The sequence below is a fragment of the Panicum virgatum genome, chromosome 3N (assembly GCF_016808335.1).
Source record: "Panicum virgatum strain AP13 chromosome 3N, P.virgatum_v5, whole genome shotgun sequence".
In the NCBI taxonomy this organism is placed as follows: Eukaryota; Viridiplantae; Streptophyta; class Magnoliopsida; order Poales; family Poaceae; genus Panicum; species Panicum virgatum.
Window position 1 is genome coordinate 39,521,716 of NC_053147.1, and position 21,795 is coordinate 39,543,510.

General features: G+C 50.5%; 1 protein-coding gene across 1 annotated transcript in view; it reads left to right on the plus strand.

Annotated features, from left to right (window-relative positions):
* Positions 1-20,912, plus strand: part of LOC120665933 (quinone oxidoreductase-like protein 2 homolog) — a 34,235-nt gene extending 13,323 nt beyond the window's left edge. Inside the window, exons 2-6 of the mRNA XM_039945653.1 lie at positions 2,296-2,404; positions 18,517-18,608; positions 18,703-18,961; positions 19,801-19,944; positions 20,515-20,912. Of these exons, the coding sequence (XP_039801587.1) occupies positions 2,296-2,404; positions 18,517-18,608; positions 18,703-18,961; positions 19,801-19,944; positions 20,515-20,604 (694 nt within the window). The 3' untranslated portion in view covers positions 20,605-20,912. The remainder of the gene's footprint in view (positions 1-2,295; positions 2,405-18,516; positions 18,609-18,702; positions 18,962-19,800; positions 19,945-20,514) is intronic.
* Positions 20,913-21,795: the final 883 nt, after the last annotated feature.

Sequence of the window (21,795 nt, forward strand, 5' to 3'; positions counted from 1 at the left end):
CACTAAACGAGGTGCCCTGGGGCGGCACACTTCGTCGGGTACAGCGACCACGCCGGCGACATCGATAGCAGCAAGAGCACGAGCGGGATCCTCTTCTTCCTCGGCGAGTGCCTCGTTAGCTGGTAGTCGGTCAAGCAATAGGTGGTGGCCTTGTCCAGCTGCGAGGGCGAGTACATAGCGGCCTCCACTGCTTCGACTCAGGCGCTCTGGCTTGCTCGACTGCTTAGTGATCTCCTTGGCAGAGACACTGAAGCGGTGGAGCTTAGAGTGGACAGCAAGTCCACTCTGGCCCTAGCGAAGAACCCCGTTTTCCACGAACGGAGCAAGCACATCCGGGTGAGGTATCACTTCATCCGAGGCTGCTTGGAGGAAGGAAGCATCAATGCGAGCTACATCAACACCAAGGATCAGCTTGCGGACCTGCTCACCAAGCCCCTTGGGAGGATCAAATTCCTTGAGCTTTGCTCCAGGACCGGAATGGTTCAACCCTCCCACAAGACGATGGACAAGACTTAGGGGGAGAATGAAGGAATAAGTCTATGTCATCTCGGTCTTTGTGGGTCTCCACCTAGGACAGGTTTCAGTTTTCTTTGACCAGCATCTCAGACCTTGCATGGTCCTTGCTGCATGGTGGTTGCTGCAGCTGCAGCACATTGGCATCTTAGACTAGCTTTAGCATCTAGAGGACAGCAGTTAGGACCTAGAGGATAGCATCTTAGACTAGTCCTTGGTGTGTGTTTTGGCTGCCCTGTATAAAAGCGTGGCCACCCCTCCCGTTGGAAGGCATGGCATTGTGTTTGAGTGAATGAAAAAACCCCAGATAATTGCCCCAACACTGAGTGTCATTCTCTCAGCTCAATGAGAGTAAAAATTGAGCTTCTAACAGACCGACCCACCCGGCAAACCAAACAGCCTGTTAGAGTGCATGCAAGCAGCACCATTGCCACCCTGTTTCTTTCTTGCTGCTTGATTTTTCTCTGCCGTACGTCCGTCTTCCATGAAACACTAGCTTAGTGCTCTGCTTATACAATTAGCAATATATGGTCAACAAGAGCAAGCTAGCAAGGAGTAAAGCAATATCCTTGATCCCGTAGAATATTCAGAATCTCTGCATTCTCCTTGCTGAGCTTAGCATGCAGTACCACAAAGTATAAGGTTCCCCTGTCCCAGATGCAGCCTCCTTTTTTTTTTTTGAAAATGACAGAGGTCAATCCCCATATCAGCAAGTTTTAGCATCATGTTCGCAACGGCCGGTGCATGGTCGCTGATCCGACGCTCGACATACAGCAGGTGAGATAAAGAACAACACCGCTGTGGTGATCAGCATGTGACATTGAAGCCACGCCCTTCCTCGAGGCCGAGTTCCTCAAGGAATTGTAGGTCCGACATCATTGGAAAAGGGAAAGCGAAGAAGAAACGTGCGCATTGCAGCGGTGCTGGGAAGAGGAGAGAAACCATGCGACTGGTGTTAGTTGGGTTACCCAACGACCCACAAATATTTTACCCAGATTACACCAAAAAGAAATGGGTCAACCCTATAGAGTTTTAACACTGTTTTGTATATTTTGGATAATGGGTAGTTGGGTGGACACATTCAAACCTGCATCCCTAAGTACTGTGATTATAAACACGCCTTTTACAATAAGAAAGACAACTCAAACTCTAAGACAGAGGCTTAACTAGCAGTTAGCAGGTGAGACCCTTAGCTCCTGCCATACACCACAACTGGGCTTCCTCTCAAGCAAAGGTCAGTGCCATAGCTACACTTGGGGAAACCCCATTGGAGACACAATCATTAGTGTCTCAAAATGATCCAGGCACCATTGATGATGAGGGAGTTTGAGGCCCTTCCCCACATCTCCGCTAACTGAATTCTCAGTGTTCATCCACCAATCATCAAAGGAACAATCAGTAGGCTGTGGGAGCAATGGCAAGACTAAAGGGCTGTAGAATGAGGAACCAAACTGAGGAGCATCATAGGCAGACTTAGCTCTGTAGTGAGCTGATGTAGATAGCCTCCATATATGTTTATCAGCAGTGCTTTGATGTGTTCCACATCAAAAAGAATATCCCAAAGAGCAAGATACTTCACCATAGTTTTTATCTTAGTGATACCTAATATGCATAACGACTGACATAGTACATAACATTAACAGTTCAAAAATGAATTAGTGCAATCACATCTGTGGGATGTAAATGTATGTATAGAGTCGTAACAAATGCTGTCATTTATGTATTAATTTTTTAGTACTTATCTGAGGTCTGCTAATTCAGTATCATGTTTTTGGGAATCAGATTTTTAGTGCCTGATGGATGCGATCTGGTCGCTGCTGGGGCTTTACCTGTTGCATTTGGCACATCACATTTGGCCCTTGTTCACAGAGCTAAGCTGAAGGCTGGCCAGGTTCCTTTCTTCCATGTGATGTGATATCTTTTTGTTTCTCAAATATACAAGAGAATTGCATTAAGAATAAGAAAAAAGTAAAGTAATGTGGCATATGTTTTGAGATATGTGATGTGATATCTTTTGGGCATTTCGATATTAATTCTTAGTTTTACACATCTCACAATATTTTACTAGATTAAATTTCCCTTCTACTTGATAGCGCGAATATTGATTGTATTCAACTGAATGACAGGAGTTACAATATATAGAGACCTCTACCTAGGATCACCCTCTACCTGATTTATAGGAGTAGGATCAGGGAGGGGATCAGGCGCACAAGGAAAGGTCACGGGAAACACTCAACCGTGACCTCCTAAATCCCTCCTAAATCAGGGGAAGGGATAAACTCTAATAGAGGAGATAAACTCTCTAACACCCCCCCCCCCCCCCCCGCGCAGTCGGAATGTCTATGGAGCAGATGTTCAGACTGGAACGAAACTCAGAAAAAACTGAAGTTGGAAGCCCTTTGGTGAAGATGTCAGCGAACTGGGACGTCGTCGGGACATGGAGAACACGGACATCGCCAATAGCAACATGCTCGCGGACAAAGTGGAGATAGATCTCGACATGCTTCGTGCGTTGATGTTGAACTGGATTGGTTGACAGGTAGACTGCACTGACATTATCACAATACACCAGTGTGCTGGTCGTCAAGGGACTATGGAGCTCCTGCAACAACTGGCGAAACCAGCAAGCCTCGGCCACACCATTGGCCACAGCACGGTACTCTGCCTCTGCACTGGACCGGGAGACAGTGGGTTGCCGCTTGGAGGACTAGGACACCAGGTTGTCACCAAGGAACACAGCGTAGCCAGAAGTAGACTTGCGAGTGTCCGGGCAACCAGCCCAATCAACATCCGTGTCGACAACGAGAGCCGAGGTCAAAGGCCGGCGCAGAAGAAGACCATGACCCAGTGTTCCTCGCAGGTAGCGCAAGATGCGCTTAACCGCGGAGAGATGAACATCTCGAGGATCATGCATGTAGAGGCACACCTGCTGAACTGCATACGATATGTCGGGTCTGGTGAAGATGAGATACTGCAGAGCACCAACCAGACTACGGTACTGAGTAGGATCGCTGACAGGTGCACCAGCAGTGGAGGAGACCTTAGCATGAGTGTCGACAAGGGTGCTGCACGGCTTGCAGTCAGTCATACTCATACCAGCACGCTCAAGCACATCCAGGGTGTACTGCCGCTGCGAAAGAAAGAGGCCCTCGGAACACTGCTGAACTGCCACACCCAGGAAGTGGTGAAGGACACCAAGATCCTTCATGGAGAATTCCTTCTGGAGAGCAGAGATGATGCGAGGAAGAAGGTCCATGCTGGAGGCAGTGAGAACAATATCATCGACATACAGCAGTAAGTAGGCAGTGTCATTCCCGCGGCGATAGCCGAACAGAGAGGTGTCTGACTTGGCCTCAGTGAATCCCGAAGAGAGCAGATGTGCAGTGAAACGACTGTACCATGCACGGGGCGCCTGCTTCAGGCCATACAATGATTTGTTGAGATGACAGACAGCATGAGGCTGAGCGGGATCAACAAAACCTGAGGGCCGGGAGCAGTAGACTGTCTCGCTGAGGGTGCCATGCAAGAAAGCATTCTTAAAGTCGTGCTGATGCACCGGCCAGTTCTGAGAGAGCCAGAGACAGAACAGTGCGAACGGTTGCAGGCTTGATGACTGGGCTGAACGTCTCATCATAATCAACACTGGGGCGCTGTGTGAAGCCACGGAGTACCCAGCGAGCCTTGTATCTGTCGAGATAGCCGTCAGCATGGAACTTCTGACGAAAAATTCACTTGCCGATGACGACGTTGGTGCCGAGGGGACGTGGAACAAGGTGCCACATGTTGTTGGCGAGCAGGGCACCATACTCCTTTTCCATCGCAGCGCGACAATTAGGATCGGCTAGGGCGCTGTGATAGGTCATCGGAATCGGCGAGAGGACCGTGGCGGTGTATGCGGCCGGCTGACGGAAGCCGGACTTGCCACGGTTGGCCATCCCATGCTGGTTAACCACCGGTGCGATGGGGACAGCACCAGGTGGTAACTGAGCTGGGACAGGGGCGGCCGGTGGCGAAGAAGGCGCCGGTGGTGCTGGCACAACGGCCGGACGTGGTCGGCGGCTGTACACCAGTAGAGGCGGAGCCACGCGTGGCGCGGGAGACGGCAACGGGGCCGCGCGTGGCGTTGGCGACGAGGCCGCGCGTGGTGCGGGCGCTGGTGACGGAGCCGCGCGTGGCGCGGGCGCTGACGAAGGAGCCGAGGCAGCGCGTGGCGCGGGGTGTAGGAGTGGCACCAGGGGCTGTGGGCCTGGGGCGTCAGCGGCCGGAGCGGGTGCGACATTGGTCGCAGTGACCGCAGCGGGCGAGACGCCAGGCGAGGCGTGGTGAGCACCTGAAGGGGAGGGCCCAATCGGGAAGATTCAGACCTCAAACTCAGACAAAAAATCAAGATCAGTAGATGATGTTCGAGAGCCGGCGAGTGGAAAGGATGCCTCATCGAACACCACATGGCGAGAAGTGAGGATTCTGTTGAACGAGAGGTCCAAACAGTGGTAACCCTTGTGATTGCTAGAGTAGCCCAGAATGACACAGAGGGTTGATCGGGGAGCGAGCTTGTTCGGTGCCGTTGCGAACATGTTAGGGTAACATGCGAAGCCAAACATGCGAAGGTGGGCATAGGTGGGATGCGAACCGAACAAGGAGAAGTGGGGAGTACCGAAAGCCAAGGTTTTGGTGGGGTGGCGATTCAGGAGGTATGTGGCGGTGTGGAGGCCTTCGACCCAATACGAGGGTGGGAGGGAGGCCTGAAAGAGCATGGAACGAATGATGTTATTAATTGAACGAATCGTACGCTCGGCTTTACCATTTTGAGAAGACGTGTACGGGCACGACATCCAGAGCAGGACGCCATTGGTGAGGAAAAAGGTGCGTGTCGAGGAGTTATCGAACTCGCGACCATTGTCACACTGAATGCTCTTGATGGTGCAACCGAACTGTGTCTTCACATAAGAGAAAAAAGTTAGCCAAGGTGGGAAAGGTTTCAGATTTAAGCCGAAGTGGGAACGTCCACAGGAAGTGCGAGCAGTCATCAAGAATAACAAGATAATATTTGTAACCGGACACACTAGTGATAGGCGAGGTCCACAGATCACAATGAATTAAATCGAAGTTCTTAAGAGCACGCGAAGAGGAGGTTCCAAAAGGAAATCTTATGTGGCGGCCAACTTGGCATGCATGACAAAGTGAATCACTAGCAATTTTATTACAACTAATGTCAGAAGTGCTAGCTAGTTTGGACAGAGCATCATGCCCAGGATGCCCAAGATGACGATGCCAGGTGATGGAGGGAGCCGCTGCAACAAGGGCGCAGGACACCGATGGAAGGGCGGCGAAGGTGTAGAGAGGCCCGGAGCTATTGCACCTGGCGATCACGCTCCAGGAATTGAGATCCTTCACAAAGAGGCCAAAAGGGTCAAATTCGACAGAACAATTATTATCAATTGTAAACTGACTAATGGATATGAGATTCTTAATTATATCAAGAGCACTAAGATATCATTAAGAAAAAAAAGGTCCTGGTAGAACAGATTGGCCTGATGCTGTGACAGGTAAGGTGGATCCATTGCCGACAACAATGGATGAGGAGCGTGGGGGGCGGAACAAAGAGATGTTACCAGAGTCTGGAGTCATGTGACTGGAGGCACCAGAGTCCATGACCCAATCAGTGACGGCGGGATGGTTGAGGCTCACTGTGCTGAAACTGCTAGCAAGGGACTGCTAGTCCCTGGAGCCAGACCACGGTGTCCACAGCTGCGCCTACTGAACAGGTTGCTGAGGCGCTCTAGGTTGCTGCCGGGCCGGGATGTATGGCAGGAACGGCCCAGGAGCAGCCTGCACGAAGTGGGGCGGAGGAGACAAGAAGTGGGCCGGCGGGGCGGCCACCATGGCCTGCTGTGGAGGCGCTGCCTGGGGCGAAGGCGTGCGCGGCGCTGGACCGCCACGGTGTTGCGGCCCACCCGTGGGACCGGGCCACATGGTGATATGCCCAGTCCACGGATTGTAGATCGAAGGCCACGGGGGTGGACTGGGCCTTGCCGCCGCCTGTGCCTCCGCCGTTGCCGTGGCGGCGCCTGCGTCCCTTGCCGGAGTTGCCGCCAGTGCTGGTGGAGGGCGTTGGGCGGCCAGAGCCGCCGTGAAGCCGCCAGAGGGTGCAGGCCACGGCGCAGTGGCGACGAGCGCGGTCGCCGCCGGCGGTGTGGGTGCACTGGAGTCGATCTCCTCGAGGATGAGGTCGTTGCGGACCTCGTCGAAGGAGGGGAGCGGCTTGGTGCGCTTGAAGTGGGCCTCATTGTGGGCGAACTTCTCGTTCAAGCCGCGCAGCACATTGAGGACAAGGGTGCGGTCGTGGATGACCTCGCCGACAGCGTCGGCCATCCCCTTCATCTTGCGGTAGTAGTCGCTGATGGAAAGATCGCCCTGCACGAAGACACGGAACTCGGCGTCGAGGCGGAGGGCGCGGGCTTCGCGATTGCTGAGGAATTGCACTTCGACGGTGAGCCAAGCGCGGCTAGCCGTGCCCTGGCGGGTGCGGACGGACTCCATCAGCTCGGGGGAGAGAGTGCCCAGCACCCAGGAAAGGACGATGGCGTCCATGCGCCGCCACGACGGCACGGCGGGGAAGGCGTCGTCGGAGAGGACGTGGTCGGTGAGGGCGCATCGCTCGAGGGTGAAGAGGACGAGGTCACGCCAGTGGTTGTAGTGGGAGGAGAGGGGGGTCCAGAACCACGGGCACGAGGGCGTGGATGTTCTGGACGCCCGCCGCTTGCGTGTGGAGATTGGCGATGACGGCAGCCTCATAGTCGGTGGAGTCGAGGTTGCTGGCATCGCCACCATCGGCGGAAGGGAAGGCTGCATCGCGGGCGGCGGCTGCGGCACCCTCGAGGGCGGCGGCAGCCTGGCGCTCCTTGGCAAGGGCGTCCAGGGCGGCGTGGACCCGCTCCTGAGCGGCAGCTGTGGCCTTGGCAGCCTCGGTGGCGGCGTCGACGAGGACCTGGCGGGCCTTCTCCTGAGCGGCGGCGTCCTCAGAGGAGGCCGGTGGAGGCTCGCCAGCCATGGCGGCGCAGGCACCAGGGAAGCCGCGCAGGCGGGCAGGAAGGGTTAGCGGAAGCGAATTGGCACAGGATCGTGATGATCTCTTGATATCATGATAGCGTGAATATTGATTGTATTCAATTGAATGAAAGGAGTTACAATATATAGAGGCCTCTACCTAGGATCACCCTCTACATGATTTATAGTAGGATCAGGGAGATAAGGCGCACAAGGAAAGGTCACGGGAAACACTCAACCGTGAGCTCCTAAATCAGGGGAAGGGATAAACTCTAATAGAGATAAACTCTCTAACACTACTGTCCATGTTGTCATAGACCAACATTTGGGTCGCTGGAATATTGATAGGAGCTCTGGTTCCACTACACAGGAAGTATGAGTGAGAGGGCGTGGGACGAGGGCTAGGAGAACCAGGTCGGCAGCGAGGCGCCGTGATGCTTCACGGCTCAAGGAATGGGAAGGGCGACTAGGGCTCCCAAGGAAAGCCAGCAACAAGATTGTTGCTTCTGTTTACTTAATTATCCAATATTTATAGAATATATAACCCTTTTAGGGTTTATCTCACGACAAGGCTAACAGGGCCAAAACAAAGAACTAATGGGCCTTTCGGCCTGCTACTTGACATGGCTCCTCTAGCCACTTTTGCGACGCCAGTCATAACATCTCTGCCCCCACGATGTACAGCTCGTCCTCGAGCTGGAATTCCGGGTAGAGGGTCTGGAACTCCTGAAGCAGCTCAAGTCCCCTCCTTCTTGGAAAGCCCTTGCCACTTGACGAGGATGAACCAAGTGCCTCGACGCAACTGTGCTCGTAGCGCATGATCCGGAGCAGGAAGAAGACGGCCATCATGTGTAGGAGGTAGGGCAGTTGAAGACGTTGGGTGATCGCCCTTGTGTGGCTTAAGCATGCTGACGTGGAAGACATCATGTAGTCGTGTGACGTCTGGTAGCTTGAGCCTGTACAACACGATGCCCACCCATTCAAGCAGCTAGAACGGCCCTGCGAAGTGAGGCCCGAGCTTGCCCTTGGTTCGAGGCTCCAAGGACCTGACCGGCCTGTGAAAAAGGCGCAACCACACCCAACCACCCACTGCGAACTCCAGGTCACGATGGCCAGCGTCATAGTACTTCTTGGACAGCTGTTGCGCCTGGAGGAGCTGTCCCTGGATCTCAGTGAGGGTCTCGTCGCGGTCACGGAGCAAGCCGTCGATGGTGTCGGTCCACGTAGACCTGATCATGTAAGCGAGCAGGGGCGGCGGAGGGCGACCGTAGACCACCTCGAATGGTGTTGTGCGTAGGGCGGAGTGGAAAGAGGTGTTGTAGCAGTACTCCGCCCATGACAACCAATCCACCCACGCACAGGGACGATCACCTGTAACCCAGCGTAAGTACATAGCTATCACCATGTTGACCACCTCGGATTGCCCATCAGTTTGGGGGTGGAAGGCTATGCTCATGCGCAGGCTGACGCCCGCCATCTTGAAGAGGTCGCGCCACACATTGCCGGTGAAGACGGGGTCCCGGTCGCTGACAATGGAAGTCGGGAAGCCGTGGAGGCGTACAATGCCGTCGATGTGGGGGTGGCCCAAGGTGATAAAGTGGGCGTATTTGGAGAATCAATCAACCACCGTCAAGATGACCGATTTCCCGCCGACCTTGTGGAGCCCCTCGATGAAGTCCATGGACATGTCCACCCAGACTTGGGAAGGCACTGGCAAGGCTGCAGCAATCCAGCCGGTAGCAGGGCCTGGGTCTTGTTTCTCTAACACACAAAGTCCTGGACCAGCCCGCGGTCTCCTCGGATGAAGAAGTCTGCCCGTAGGTGGTGCAGGGTCTTCTTGTCCTCTCATGACCGGCCGAGTGTGCCAGCACAAGCGCCTGGTGCCGGAGGTCGTCATGTGCCGGGACGAAGATGCTGGAGCCATGCAGCAAGAGGCCGTTCTTGTGTCGCCAAGTGGCGGACAGCTCGTCCACTTGTAGCTGTTGGCGCAGGCGGACAACGTCCTCGGTCGTCGCGGTGGCGGATCGGATCGCCTTGATAAAGGCGAAAGTCGGCCCAAAGATGCTGGATGTATTGCATTGAGGCCTCAGCCGGTATATATGAGAGTACATGACTTGGGGTGCAAGGCTCTCCGGGATACATATGGCAGCCTACGATACGTATATCTACAACTACCAAATATACTCTAATAGCTGGCACTGATAGCCCCGCACGTAGGGCTCATCACAATTGTAGCAGAGGCCCTGGCAGCGGTGTTCCTATTGTTCAACCGGCGTGAGGCGCCGGAAGGCGCGCTGCTGGAGTGGAGCACCAGCAGCTGGAGGAGTCGGAAAGGCTAGCGGCGTGCCTTGGCCGGATGGTGGAGCTGGAATGGGTTCGCGGCAGCGCTAGGATGGCAGCACGCTGTGGTGGTCGCGCGCCGCAGGGTGTCGGGTGTCGCGGCCTGAGGTATGGCCGCCGTGCTGCGTTTGAAAGTGCGAGCGAGGTGCATGGCGCCCCACACGCGAATGTGATCAGGTAGGCCACCGATGAACAATTCTGCCTTTTGCGACGCGGATATGTCCCTAGCATGGTAGAGGAAGGTGTTGAATCAATCGGCGTAGTCTTGGACGGTTGACAGGAAGGGCAGCCGAGCGAGGTCTAAAATTATTTATATTTTATATTGTTATATCTTTTGGTATGATTGATAGAAATTACTAGATTTTTTGTTATGAATAGCACTTGTATTCAATATGAGGGCTCTAGGCTCGAATATATACATGTACTAGCATTAGAAAATATATACAAAACCCCATATACAATAGAGAAACTACAAAGTGTACATATACATCTAACCCCCCCTCCCCCCTAAAACTCAAGGTGGATCAATGACACTGAGTTTGGAGCGATAGAACCTGTGCTGAACTCTTGTTTGTGCCTTGTTGAAGAAGTCTGCCAACTAAAGTTTTGAAGGTATTAGAGTATATTTGGTAGTTGTAGACTGTCATATCGTAAACTGCCATATGTATCCCGGGGAGCCTTCCCCCTCAAGTTTTGTACTCTTATATATACCGGCCGAGGCCTCAATGCAATATATCCACAACATTATACGCATCTCTATTCCTCCTACATGGTATCACGAGTTTGGGTTCTTACCCTAGGCCACAAACCCTAATCTTCCGCTGCCTTTCCTCGCGCCCCTGCCTCCTGCGCACCGCCGGTTGTCACCCACGGCACCCATCTAGGGCATCCCCTCGACAGCCTCCTAGCGCGCCCCCGGGGAGATCACCCATGTCGATCTCCGCCGGGGGCAGCACCCTCCTCGATCTTTGCGACGGATCTAGTTAGTCCGCCGTCCCCAGCGTCTAGCAGCAATAGATCAGGAAGTACCTCGTCATCCGCCATGGAACCCGTCGACGACGACCTCGACCCACGCTGCCATGGTGGCAGCAGCGGTCTCCTTGGAGCTCCCGTGCCCTATCCGTGCTGCCGTGGTGGCAGCACGGGCCTCTGCGCGGAGCGTCCACCTCATCGCCGGCGGTTGCGTGGCGGCTCCCCGCTCCGCCCTCTCAGTCGCTTCCCTGGAGGGATGTGCTGCCCGGCTTGGATCCGCCCTGTGCGCCCCAGCAGGCGGCTCCACCCTCCTTCCTGGCGGGATCTGCCGGCGGTGCTCCAGCCCGCGGATCGCACCTCCTCCCCTGGAAGATCCGCGCTGAGATCCGCCGCACCTGGCGGTTCAGCCCCGCCTCCTCTGCCGTGACTCGCGGGGACTCTCGCCGCCGCCGTCTGAGACTCCTCCATGACGGTTCCTCGGTGCGGCTCTACCCCGCCTCCTCTGCCTCGCGGGGGCTCCTGCTACCGCCGTTCTGTACCCGTGATGACTGACAGAATCCTTCGGGCCGGCTCCCCGATGCGGATCCACCCCGCCCATCCCTATTGCTATCAGCCGGGCTTGTCTAAAATCCTCTGTTTCTTCCTGTCTCACATACTATTCCGTGTGAGAAGGATAAAGATAAGAGGAGGATGAGAGGCTTCGCTACACGCACCCCGAGGTTCTACTCGAGATGTTGCTGCCTATCTTTTATCTTTTGCCCGATCAGAGATCGGGATTGCGTCACCCACCACCCGTCGACCTCGCGCCTCTACTTCGATGTCGGCGTCGACTTCACCGGCCTCTTCTTCCTCTCCGACCCTGCGGCATGGCAAGATGGCCGGCACCCTAGGGGGCGCTCGTTGCGCCGCCGCCTACATCGTCGCCTCGTCCGCACGTCGACCATCGCCGGCTCGTCATCGCCTTCACCGATCAGGACGCCTTCACCGACTTCGCCCACCGTCGTTTCGCCTCACGCTACTCTGTCTGATCAGCCAATGTGCGTGATCACCCGGCTTCCGTGACGTCCGTCCTCGTCGAGCGCGGCCTTCACCGAGCACGGAGGGTTGTCGCTGCGTCGCCTCTTCGGGCAGCAGTGGTGTCACCCCGTGGTCTTCTCCGCCATTGCTTCCTCACCGCCGCCGACCACGTCCCCGACCTCATCGTCGACTCGTCGCTGCGCACCCCGCGCATGGTCTTCGTCAAGCTGTACGACTTCTTCGCCATCTCTTTCGAGCGCCACCGCCGCGTCATCCGGATCATTCAGCCTTGTGCTGGAAAATCTGGGTTCCCCTCGCTTCGTCTAGCAAAACCACGTCGCCAGCGTCGCCATCTCGTCTCCGGCTACTTCGTCTACTCCAGCAACAGCAGGCGCTGGCATCTTCACCGCTGGTCCCCACGGCGACGGCGTCTGGTTGTGCATCCTCCCTTGCACGTCCGGTATTGGCAACACCGATGCGTGCCCATCGTCCTCGATGCGTTCTCGAGCCTGGCAAACTCAGGCATGTGTCGCCTGATGGCCTGACTGCATCGACTTCGGCATCGCTCCCTCTACAACTGCCTCGACGCGTCGCCATCTTCGTTTCCGGCGTCTTCTCCTTTACGCCACCACCATGGCGCCTCCACGTGTGCCCGCGGCTTCATGTGCGGCTACCTCGTCTTCGGCAACCTCGACAGCTCTATGTCGACCACGGCTATCCTATGCACGGCATCTTCGACCATGGCTCTTCGCCCTCAAGCTCGGCTACCTCGACATCGGCACAAAGGGCTACCATCCATGAGTTACTCACCGGTTTTCTCTCTAGTCACAGCATCTGCAACACACCGACGTTATGACTGCGGGGGGATATTAGTCTGTTGGCTACTTCTTTCGGCTTCTTCTCCAGTCTCACCGTTTGCGGTGCTCCCGCTGTGACTGCGGGGGAGTATTAGAGTATATTTGATAGTTGTAGATATACGTATCGTAAACTGCCATATGTATTCCGGGGAGCCTTGCCCTTCAAGTTTTGTACTCTTATATATATCGGCCGAGCCTTCAATGCAATACATCTACAACATTACACCAATTCTATTCCTCCTACAGAAGGCACATACCGAAGATTAATAACATCATCCAGTACCTGTGCTCGTGCATATGAAGCATCAACACCAATATGTTTAGTGAGCTCATGCTTCACCGGATCACGAGTAATGCTGATAGCACCGGTATAGTCATACAAAATAGGAGTCGGCCCAGAGACAGAAACACCAAAATCCTCAAGCAACCACCGCAGCCAAGTAATCTCTGCTGTCACAAGGGCCATAGCTCGCAACTCAGCCTCTGCACTAGAACGAGAAACTGCTACTTGCTTCTTAGTCTTCCAAGCAATGAGAAAACCACCAAGAAAAACACAGTAAGCAGAAAGGGATCGACGATCAGATGAATCACTAGCCCAAATAGCATTAGAATATGCATGAAGCTGTAAAGAGCTGGAGTGCAGAAAGAACAAGCGATGAGACATGGTTCCACGAAGATAACGCAGAACACGAAGAAGATGACTATAGTGCAGCTGAGTGGGAGCAAACACAAACTGACTCAGGATATAAAACATATGAGATGTCAGGACGAGTAACACCAAGATAGACAACTCCCAACAATATGACGATAACGAGTGGGATCTACAAGAGGCTCCCCATCAGTGGCACGAAGATGAACATTCAGTTCCATGGGATTCTCTACAATACAATGGTCAGTGAGAGAAGTACGATCAAGAAGATCCTGAATTTACTTTTCTTGGGATCGATAGAAACCCTGAGGTATGGAAGAAACCTCAATCCCAAAAAAGTAATGAAGAGGACCTAGATCAGACATAGGAAACTGCTCACTGAGACGTGCCTTCACAAAGGCAATAAACTGAGAGTCATCTCCTGTGATGATCATGTCATCAACATAAAGAAGAAGAGTCCGACCACGAGAGGAACTGTGAACAAAGAGCGCAGGATCATGAGTAATGGCAGAAAAGCCAGCAGCAGTGGCCACAGAGGCAAAACGCTGGAACCAAGCACGAGCTTGCTTGTGGCCATAAAGCGATCGGCGAAGACGACAAACCATACCCTCGAGGACCGAATACCCAAGTGGTGGCTGCATATGCACTTCCTTACGGAGTTCACCATTAAGGCATTCTTCACATTAAGCTGGGATATAGACCACTCACGAACAGAAGTCACAGCAAGAACAATGCGAACAGTGGTCATATGAGCCACAGGTGCAAAAACTCTCATCATAGTTCTGATCATGCTCTTGTTGAAAACCACGCGCTACAAGATGAGCTTTGTAGCGCTCAAGTGAACCATCAGAGCAAGTCTTAACCTTGTAAATCCACTTACAAGTGATAGGACAGACATGTGCGGGAATAGGAACAAGATCTCATGTGCCAGTGCGCTCAAGAGCAGCAATCTACTCTGCCATAGCATGCTGCCATTCCTGATGAATGGCATCACAGTATGAAGTTGGCTCAGAAAGGATAGTACCAACAAAACTAAGCTTTTCTGGAGGCCGAATAGACTGCCGATCACGAAGAGCATATCGTGGAGAACCCGCATCAGAAGATGTCTCAACAAGAAGAGATACGACATCAGAAGATGAGTCATCAAGAGTAGAAGGCACATCAGAAGGTAGTTTCGCAACCCGCCTAGTATGTGTGTAGACACGTGTGACAGGCAGTTTACTGTCATAAGCCGTGCCCATAGGAATCTGTGAAATATCCTCCAAAAAATAAGGGACCACAGGTGAAGGGGCCATGAAAGAAGGCTCCATAAGTGAGGAACTACAGGCAACTCAACGGGAGCCTTAGAAGGAGACACAAGATGTGGAGGAAACATAGGGGCAATAGGAGTATCAGGAAAAAGTCGGAAAGCGAGTGGCTCAATGACAGATGCATGAGAAGCATCAGGAGAAATACGAGGATAAAAAAGACGAGACTCATCAAAAGTAACATCCTATGAAATCCTCATTCGACGGCCAACAGGATCCCAACAACGATGCCCCTTATGCTCAGCACTATATCCCAAGAAAACGCACTCAACAGATTGAGCGGTCAGCTTTGTGCGCTCACGAGGTGCAAGAAACACATAGCACACACATCCAAAAAGGCAAAGGCAAGAATAGTCAGGCAGCTTGCCACAAAGACGCTCATACGAAATCCCACCATGAAGAGAGGATGAGGGCTGAATAGTAATCAGATAAGTGGCAATGGAAACAGCTTCAGCCTAAAATGTGGTGGAATAGAGGAAGCAATCATAAGAGCACGAGCAGTCTTAAGCAAATGACGATGTTTACGCTCAGCGACACCATTCTGAGCATGAACACCAGGACAAGAGAATTGGGCAAGAGTGCCTTGCTCAGAAAGAAACTGACGAAGGGATCCAGATAAATACTCCCCAGCAGAATCAGCACGAAAGACCCTAATAGAAGTATCAAACTGAGTACAGATCATGGTGACAAATTTTTTATAGATAAAAAAAGCCTCACTACGATTTTTCATAAAACCCATGTGTGGCGAGAAAAAACATCTATGAAAACGAATTAATATCGATGGTCTCCTTTCGAAACGAGGGGAGCCGGACCCCATACATCAGAATGAACAAGATCAAAAGGATGTTTCAACACCGACTCACTAGAATAGTGAGAAAGCTGGAGCTATTTTCCTAGACGACAACCCTAACACTGTTCTAAGGATACATCACCAGAGATTGACCCTAAAAGACCACGACGAACGAGAGTAGACAGACCCGAGCCACAGAGATGTCCCAAACGATGATGCCACTGAGCAAAAGATGATGTGGATGACGTAGATGCAATAGAACCAACAAGACTGGCAAAAGCAGCGGAAGGAAGACGAAGCCAGTCAAGCTCACAAAAGACGCTGAGAATCACGTCGACGAGGGCCAGTACCAACTAGGAGACCCGTGATGTGATCCTGAATACAACAAGAGTCGGAATCAAGGATCACACGACAACCATGATCAGTGACCTGGCCAGCAGAGATAAGCTGCATGGTTAATTTGGGAACATAAGAAACAACAGGTACATGAAAAGAGGGAGACGAAAGAGTTTCCTGCCCTGCAACAGAGAGAGATGATCCATTTGCAGTTTGAACAGTGATAGGAATAGATGGTGTACTAATGGAAGAAAGACTAGCGCGATCAGGAATCATATGAAAAGAAGCACCAGAATCTAGAATCCATGGAAAAGTACCTGAAGGAGAAGACTGAGAAGCAGTAGCAGCATCTGACTGTGCAGAGGACTAAGTAACAGAACCAGCAGCTCCCGTAGGTGTAGAGGTAGCGAGGCGATGAAGCAACATGAGCATCTCTTGTGTCTCAGATCCAGTAGAACTCCGCTGAGAGCTTCCAGTATCAGAACTACCAGCACCACCTGTACCCTGTGAAGAACGCTACCACCTCGGCGAGACTGAGCCTTCTTCTTCTTGAAGCAATATGCCTCCACATGAGTATTCTTACCACAATAGTCACAATAAGGACGACCACCCCTTCCTCCCTCAGAAGAAGGCGCTGCTGGAAGAGGCGCCTTAGGTGGAGGAGCAACAGCCGTAGACTAAGACCGAGCAGCCAATGCTGAAGAAGACGAAGACTGCAATAGACCCGCATTCTGAAGACGCAGCTCCTCATTACGAACAGCAGCAAGAGCCTCCATCCGAGAAACACAGGGCACACGAGAAACCAACTGTGCTCGAAGCTGCTCAAACTCATCACGAAGACGACTCAAGAAATCATAAGTGCGCCTAGTTTCCAGAGCAACCTTTTGAACCTTACACGAATCACAAGTGCTGAGTGATAGTGGAGAACCAATAGAATCAAGCTGACGCCACACTGCAGACATCTGAGCATAGAAATCAACTGTAAATCACCTTGGCGCAATAGTTGTTCCTGACGTAGAGCAGCAATATAGGTAGACTGACCAGTGGGCTTATAACGCTCACGATGAAAAACCCACATCTGATGTGCATGCTCAAAACCAACAATATCTGCAGAAAGATGCTCCTCCATACTAGCAGTAAGAACAGCACCATCACGAGCATCCTAATCCAACCATGTCCTATATGCAGCAAACTGAGACACATAGGACTCTACTAGCATCATACTGATCAAGAATCTTCATCTTCACATCATCAGTAGCCTTATTAGGAATAGTAGGCCTGACAGGAACAACAGGAGGAGGTGGGCATGGTATATCACTAGTAACGAACTTCCAAAAACGAAGACCACACATGTGCCATCGGAAACGAGGAACCCAATCATGATAATTGGTGCCATTGAAAAGCACTGGACATCACGTAATCTGCACACCACCGGAGGACGGAATAGAAGGAGATGCCATCCCAAACAGCAACGGTCATCGGCAAGAGCGCAAAGCAAAAGCGACGGTCGACGGCGAGAGCACAAAAGAAAAGCGGCGGCAGTAGCAATGTTTTTTTTTAATGAGTACCCTACTGATAAGTCCGGGGCAAAATGAAACGACAGACCAAGTCGCAAGAGCCGCCAGATCAAAACAGTAGTAGTCCTTTCTTTTTTTTTCTTTTACACAATCCTTGACCTTAAACCTTATGTGCTCCTATCGCACAAGAAGAAGGCCAGCAGAAGCGACCCGCGCAGTCAATATAGGCGCGGAGGACGAAATCGACGAGCGCGTCCAGACGCAGGTGGCCGGCGGCGGCGGCAGAGGACGACAGCGGCAGGAGTGGAGGATCCCCGCGCGGTGGCGCGTCCCTGGCGGCGCGTCCCGGCGACGAGGCAGAACCCGCGGAGGAGCGTCCCGGCGTCGAGGCGAATCCCACAGCGGCGCGTTCCGGCGACGAAGCTGATCCGCTACGGCGCGGCACGGCGGGGGCGCAGGAGGTCAAGAGGATCGACGGGTAGGCGAGTGGGCGAACAGAGTAGTCGATCCGATGGGGAAGCTGCACAATGATGCAGCCGATCATTGCACGCAAGTGCAATGCGCGGCGGAGGAAGATTAGCAAGAGAGAAACGACCTCTAACCCTAAATTTTGGCTCTGTATACCATATTATAATAGCACTTGTATTCAATATGAGGGCTCTAGGCCCCAATATATACATGTACAGGCATTAGGAAATATACACAAAAACCCTTATACAATGGAGAAACTACAAAGTGTACATATACATCTAACATTTTTCTCCTGTACAATGGTGGATCCAGACCTTCGGCTGGGGTGCTGCAGCCTTGGTCTCATCCATAAAACCTGTAGTATTTCCAAGTGCAAATCAGCTTATATAGCTTCCAATCAGCCTTAATATGTCAGGGTAAGATAATTTTACATTTGACCAGCCATGGCCCAGCTGTGATTTTTGATCCGCCCCTGCTTCTGTAGTTAGGGAAATAATGCCTTCCACATCACCTAATATTAGCCGATAAGAATACGATGGTTGGTTGTGATGCTTACTGCATCATCGCGTATTGCTTGTCTTAACACTTATTAAACATGTAAATACCCCTGATAGATTTAATTTAATAATTGAAATGCATATGCAACAATGTGACTTTGTGCCCTAGTACTTTGTTGCTTCTCATTTGGTTGTAATTTCAGGTGCTACTTGTTCTTGGTGCTGCTGGTGGTGTCGGGGTATCTGCTGTGCAAATAGGAAAAGTTTGTGGTGCTGTCGTTATTGCTGTTGCTAGGTGATTACCACATTTGATAACTATTTCACAGTTTGGAATTTTTTTGTGGCCATGCAGTTTTTGGTGTCTGACTATACCTAATCTTTGACTCCAGGGGGATTGAGAAATTGCAATATCTCAAGTCCATAGGAGCTGATCATGTAATTGACTCAAGCAAGGATAATGTTATAGGAAGTGCCAAGTCCTTCTTAAAGGCTAGAGGCCTGACAGGTGCTGATGTTTTATATGATCCTGTTGGGGGGAAACTTACTCAAGATAGCCTGAAGCTTCTCAATTGGGCTGCGCAAATTCTGGTCATTGGATTTGCCAGTGGTGATGTACCAATTATTCGAGCGAATATTGCTCTTGTTAAGGTGAGCTTATCCGTAAAAATATCAGGAATGTTGTTTTTCAGGCTATCTCTATACTGTAATTTGGCTTTCAGCACTTCTGTTATGTGCCCTGTTTAAGTTCACCACATTCTTAGAACGTAGTGATTTTTGTTAGAAATATTTCCTTTCTTAGGGATATTTCCTTCCTTTGATAGAGATAGCCTGCGGTTGAGCCTTAGCTCGGTTCCTGCTAATCACGTCCTGTACTCAGAGGATGAGATCGGTACCCTCCCTGATTCTGTCAGGGAGGTTTGTTGCCTGATCTCAGCTTTATATACTGTACCCCTGTTTACTCTGGGAGTTTATGCAATTAATACAACATGATTACCTTTCTATCAATTCTGACACACATCTCTAGTATTTATAATTTTCTTTGTCGATCTTTTCATGGTAAATTCAATAGTGGATTCTGAATATTGGACCTACTACAAGATTACATTTGAGTTATTTGAAAACTAGCTGTGTAGTCAGTGTCAAACTTGAACTATTGCTGGTTGCACCAGAATGATTTTGGAACTTAAACTAATGCTGGTTATTTGAAAACTAGTGTAATCAGTGTCAAACTAATTCTGGTGTCTACAGAATTCATAAGTTATTCTGTGAATTATGTAGACATAAGAATTCAGTTAGTTTGAAGACACAAGTACTGAATTTGAAGTTGGTGTAAGGGGAAATTGGTACTGCTGAAGAAAAGTGCTCAATATAGCAGTGAAGGGAAACTTCTGAAATACGGATACTTACTGATGAATGATGATACAATTATTTTATTCGCAAATTATGTGTATTAAAATCACTGACTAATTTGCGTTCTGCTGCTTCAGAACTGGACAATTCATGGTCTGTACTGGGGAAGCTACTTAACTCATCAGCCACGGGTGCTTATTGACTCCCTCAATGAACTCTTGTTATGGCTCTCAAAGGGTCTGATAACTGTTCAAATTTCAGACCGCTACAGGCTTGCTGAGGTAAGCAACATTCATCGGTTATCATCTTTGAGATCACACAGCCCAAAGGCCCCAACCTATTTTGACAGCAACACTTTCCCGCGAGTTCATTCAAACCACGGTGGCGTAAAGCACATGCCATAATGTGTTCCAAAAAAAAAGTACATGCCATAATACCTTCTCTGTTGTTAGTTAGACAGGTATCATGTTTTTTCTTGAGTCAAAATTGCTCTTCATCTTTTTTCTTGAGTCAAAATTGCTCTTCATTACACTTACACCTATTAATGTGGCAATTCTATGCAGCTGGAGTATACTATTTAGACAACAGCTCTTCTCCATTTGAATGAATAACTATGAGTGTTTTATTAAATTGCTTCAAACTAAATTTAACTGAATTCACGTCAATCATCTTGAATAAAAGAATGTGTTTTAAGTCATCCTGTTGGAGTGGGGAGTGAGTACATGGCCCATCATACTTAGCAATGATTATTATGCATGTGTTCGTTATCTAAATGGATTATGGTTGAGCTTTGGAATGTCTGTAATATGACTGTCTGAGCCAATTCTATCCTGGGGTGTAATTTTCCACAGGCCCATCTCGCTTTTGCTGCCCTAAGAGATAGGAAGGCAGTTGGCAAAGTCATGATTATAATGGGCTCGTCAGCAAAATCAAGGCTCTGATATCCTTCCGAAATGCTTCTGTACTAGATCATCAGACATCTATTGTGCATCTCTTATATTGTAGGACACAGGACTATCTGAGACTGGTAGTTTCCCTGCCCGAAATGTTTGTGTACAATATCGACAAAAGCAATCCTAGAAATAAACAGTTTATCTGCAGACACATCTGATGGGAAATACCTATATATGATGCCAGTGTTGTGGGTAGTGGCAGGTAAACCGAATCCAATCTGAATAATCAGCATCTAGGTTACAGCTACAGAGGAAAGTACACATTTTACCATGGGTTATCTTTCTCATTTCTATTATATCGCATGCCTCTTGTTCGTCATGGATGTCTTTTTTTATCAAACATACCTGCATTACTTGAGGAAAACGTACACAAACAAACCCATACAAGCACATACTAGAAGGATACAGATACAATGTGGACAGCTGTCCAAGCTTTCTTACACAAAAGACCCTAGATAAAAAAGAAAACTCAACCAAGCCCTCGAATCTTCTGTGTACACCACCAGCGCCAACTCGTTATTCCCTCCGTCATTGCCGAAGCCATTGCCCGAACTACAGAAGAACAGCAGTAGCACCGAGGGTAGTGGAAGCACCGTTGCACAAGGCTTTGAATAGGCCTGGGTGTTCGGTTAGAACCGAACGGTTTGGTTCTGGGGCAATTCTTTGGTTCTTGGAGGAGTTTGGTTTTTGGAAAATAAAAACTATTCGGTTCTTTTCAAGACTAGCCGAGGAACTTCAGTTTCGGTTTCTTTTGGTTCGGTTCCGATTATAACCGATGGAACCGAACTTCCAAGATGTAGCTCATTCAATAGCAAATTTTGACAGCATTTCGCCTTATTTTTTATGCAATCAACATGGACAATTTAGCATAAAACAACACAAGACATAATTATTATGGTTCTCTCAAATTCAAAAAAAAAACAAGCAACAATCACAAACAATTCAGTGATTCACACTCACAGCAAACTACAAACTAATAGGTTTGATGGGCTGAATGTACAATGGGTCAGTTCCTCGGTTAACTGACTTAGAAACCGAAACCGAACCGAGTACTTCAGTTTTTAAAAACCAGAAACTATAGAGAACCAAAATTCTCCGTTTTGGTTCTCGGTTTTTTAGGTTCGATCATCTGTTCTCGGTTATATTTGCTAGACCTATTGAAACGAGCCGCAAAAGCAC